This window comes from Entelurus aequoreus, linkage group LG24 (genome assembly GCF_033978785.1).
Source record: "Entelurus aequoreus isolate RoL-2023_Sb linkage group LG24, RoL_Eaeq_v1.1, whole genome shotgun sequence".
NCBI lineage: Eukaryota > Metazoa > Chordata > Actinopteri > Syngnathiformes > Syngnathidae > Entelurus > Entelurus aequoreus.
Window position 1 is genome coordinate 22425269 of NC_084754.1, and position 4224 is coordinate 22429492.

General features: G+C 35.2%; 1 protein-coding gene across 1 annotated transcript in view; it reads left to right on the forward strand.

The window, feature by feature from the left end:
• c1qtnf13 (C1q and TNF related 13) overlaps positions 1-2886 on the forward strand; it is a 9294-nt gene extending 6408 nt beyond the window's left edge. The window contains 1 exon segment of the mRNA XM_062035205.1: positions 1-2886. This exon segment is cut by the window's left edge and continues 697 nt beyond it. Within this exon segment, the coding sequence (XP_061891189.1) occupies positions 1-307 (307 nt within the window). The 3' untranslated portion in view covers positions 308-2886.
• The last annotated feature ends 1338 nt before the right edge of the window (positions 2887-4224 follow it).

Genomic DNA, 4224 nt, shown 5'->3' on the forward strand with positions numbered 1-4224 from the left:
CAGGTTCACTTGCCGCTTCCCGGGGGCGTACTATTTTGCTTTCACAGTGGGGAAACACCCTCACAAGGCCGTTTCCGTGAAGCTGATGACCGGGACGGGGCAGGTGCAGGCCATGGTGTTTGACGAGGACACGTCCAAGAGGCGGGAAATGCAGAGTCAGAGCTTGCTGCTGTCCCTTCGCCAGGGCGACACTGTGTGGCTGTACAGTCAGCAGAACGAGCGCTATGCGGTGTACAGCAACCAGGGCAGGTACATCACCTTCTCTGGCTTCTTGGTCTATCCTGCAGCCTCTCACTCATACCACTAATACGGACTTAAAAGTGATATACACTTAATGGGGACTTTTCCTGCATAGAGAAGTGTATAAACATAAAGTGTTTACTTTTTTTTTTTTTTTTACAAACCAAAGATCATTTTATGTGTCTGGTGCATTGTCGTGTATGTCCACAAGGTGGTAATCTGACACAAGTAATCGCAGAAGTTTTAGTGATGTTTACATTTGCCATGTTTAACAACATGTTTAAAGGTCACAGGAGTGTCCAAACAGTGATGCATTGTAATGAGTTATAGAAAAATAAATACAATTGGAAAAATAGAGCATTAAGGCACATTGTAAAGACAACACGCTGAAATGTTGATATACTTAGAACAAAAAATAACACAAAGATTTGTCTTTAAATATGTACGATATAGATACAATATTATGTTGTTTTTTTTAGCCTTTTAATAAAAATATGCATCATAACAAAAAGGGTAATATTAAAAAAAATGGATGGATGTTGATAGTCCAACTCATACTGACTGGTATACACGAGCTATGGAGCTGATATCAGTAGAAAAAACTGCATTTAGTTTAGACAATAATTAGTCATATATTGGAATATGGGATCCATTATTTAAATTTGTTTTAACTACTAAATGAACGTAAAATCTTCTTTTATCTTTGTGGAACATATTGGACACAATGTGTTGTCAAATTTATGAGATGCGATGCAAGTGTAAGCCACTCTGACACTATTGTTCATTTTTTAAATGTTTTTATAATATAAATGAGGGATTTCTAATCACTGCTATGTTGGAGTTCTCATTAATATTGATACTGTTGTTGATATCATTGGTTTTTTGTTTGACTACTTTTGGATTGTTTTGTGTCATGTTTGTGTGTCCTCTCAATTGCTCTGTTGATTGCTATTCTGAATGTTGCTGGGATGGGTTTGGTTGTGGAATTGGAACTGTATTATTATGGTATTATTGTGTATTATTTTGTTGGACTGATAAATAAAAATGAAAAAATAAATAAAAAGATAAAAATAAAAATTTAATAAATACAGTAATATCTTATCGTGCGCCCTTAATTGGTTTTGTGATGGAGCTCTTAACTCAAAACACTTGTAACTCAAATTAACGTCTCATATTGAAATTAATTTAATTGGTGCTTGTCCCACCTTCCAATTTTTTTTAACATGTAACCTTTTGAAAATAAATCTAACTTTTTCATAAGAAATTAGCCACATGTTTGACCTGGTCTACTTTAATGTTTTACTGATACTTGTATTTTAACATCTCTTTACTTTTCTCTGTTCTTATGTTTATTAAGTACTATTATGTGTTTTTATATATGACAATGACAATTTCAGTGCCATCTGTCTCCTGTCTTGGTGAGCCAAAGACAATTTTCCCCTGCGGTGGACATTCATCCATCCATCCATTTTGTAACGCTTGTCCCTCCTCATTGCAGGGCCAATAAAGATTTATTCTTATCTATTCTAAATATTCTATGCAAAACAATATAATAGAACAATGGCTCTCCAAGTACCACCATAATGACCAACATTAAAATACAGTAGCGTAGTAGGCCCAAGTATTCATGAAAAACAAGGCAGAGGTTTTATTCAACAAGTATATTTAATGTTTTTGGCCACTTTAACGTTACCCAAAGTTTGAACAGTAACACTGTGTTTGAACTGGTCTACTTTAATGTTTTACTGATACTTTGCCCTTTGAGACATTTGTGAGTAAGGGAAACATAAGTAAACTTTGATTAAATGATTGATATTGGAAAATGAAAACACTAATCACTTAATTAAATGATTATTTGCCAAACCATTAGATGGACCCTGCGTACCACTACTGGTACCGTACCACAGTTTGAGAACCACTGCAATAGAATATACTACTAAAAACTACAGTAGTTGCGGCTCCAGACAGATTTTTTTTTTTGTATTTTTGGTCCAGTATGGCTCTTTCAACATTTTGGGTTGCGGACCCAAAATGTTTTTTTTGGTTAGATCCTATGGGTTTCACTGTGACATTTGTTACGCCAACTAAAGGCGGGTATGCTTGTAACTGAAATGTTTGCTTGTAACTTAAAGCATAACAGTTAGACAGAAGCAGCTCTTATTTCAAAACATCCTTAAGTTAAGGTATTACTGTATATCAAATTATCTAATATATGTGCCCCCCCCCCCGCATCCTTTAATGTTTCCGCATGTTATGTAACACATTTCTATAGTCAGAATCAGAATAGTTTTAGTCAATCAATCAATCAATGTTTATTTATATTGCCCTAAATCCCAAGTGTCTCAAAGGGCTGCACAAGCCCCAATGACATCCTCGGTTCAGATCCCACATCAGGGCAAGGAAAAACTCAACCCAGTGGGATGACAATGAGAAACCTTGGATAGGACCGCAGATGTGGGGGAATCATTTTTGGTGATTTAACCCCCAATTCCAGCCCTTGATGCTGAGTGTTAAGCAGGGAGGTAATAGGTCCCATTTTTATAGTCTTTGGTATGACTCGACCGGGGTTTGAACTCACGACCTACCGATCTCAGGGCATATTGCCCAATATGTGGCAGAAAATGAATAAAAACGTTAGTACCCTCATTAAAGACATTTTGCATGGTATTATTTGCATGTGTAAATACAGACTGTCCACATGTGTTTGATTCTACAGGTGGTCCTTGTTTCATGACTGTTGCGTTTCAGTGTTTGTCTGGACCCTGGGGTGCAGAAACATCGGGCAAGTGCAGAAAAGAAGCCCTTTTTATGAAGGAAAACAGATAACACACAAAAAACAATGATGTTCAGCTCTGGGGTGCACACAAAGGGCTGGCATAAAAAGGCATCCTTATTGGCAACGAGGGACAGGTGTGTCCTGATTGCCAATCAGGGACAGATGAGGAGGCCAGCGCTCAGACCACAGGGGTGGTGGCAAATGGAGGCAAACAGAAAGTGGAACGGAGAGTAAATAATACACAAAATACAAGAAACAAATTATAACTGTTAGGGCTGTGAATCTTTGGGTGTCCCACGATTCGATTCAATATCGACTATTGGGGTCACGATTCGATTCAAAATCGATTTTTTTTCAATTCAACACGATTCGCGATTCAAAAACGATTTTTCACCGATTCAAAACGATTCTCTATTCATTCAATACATAGGATTTCAGCAGGATCTACCCCAGTCTGCTGACATGCAAGCAGAGTAGTATAATTTTGTAAAAAGCTTTTATAATTGTAAAGGACAATGTTTTATCAACTGATTGCAATAATGTAAATTTGTTTTAACTATTAAATGAACCAATAATATGACTTATTTTATCTTTGTGAAAATATTGGACACAGTGTGTTGTCAAGCTTATGAGATGCGATGCAAGTGTAAGCCACTGTGACACTATTGTTCATTTTTTATTTTTTATAAATGTCTAATGATAATGTCAATGAGGGATTTTTAATCACTGCTATGTTGAAATTGTAACTAATATTGATACTGTTGTTGATAATATTCATTTTTGTTTCAATACTTTTGTTTTGTTCTGTGTCGTGTTTGTGTGTCCTCTCAATTGCTCTGTTTATTGCAGTTCTGAGTGTTGCTGGGTCGGGTTTGGTTTTGGAATCGGATTGCATTGTTATGGTATTGCTGTGTATTGTTTTGTTGGATTGATTAATTTAAAAAAATAAATATATATATATATATATATATATATATATATATATATATATATATATATATATATATATATATATATATATATATATATATATATATATATATATATATATATATATATATTTTAATAAATAAATAAATAGATTTTTTCAAAATGACAATCGATTCTGAATCGCACAACGTGAGAATCGCGATTCGAATTCGAATCGATTTTTTCCCACACCCCTAATAACTGTGTTGTGAAAACATGACAACAACGATCTGTAGATA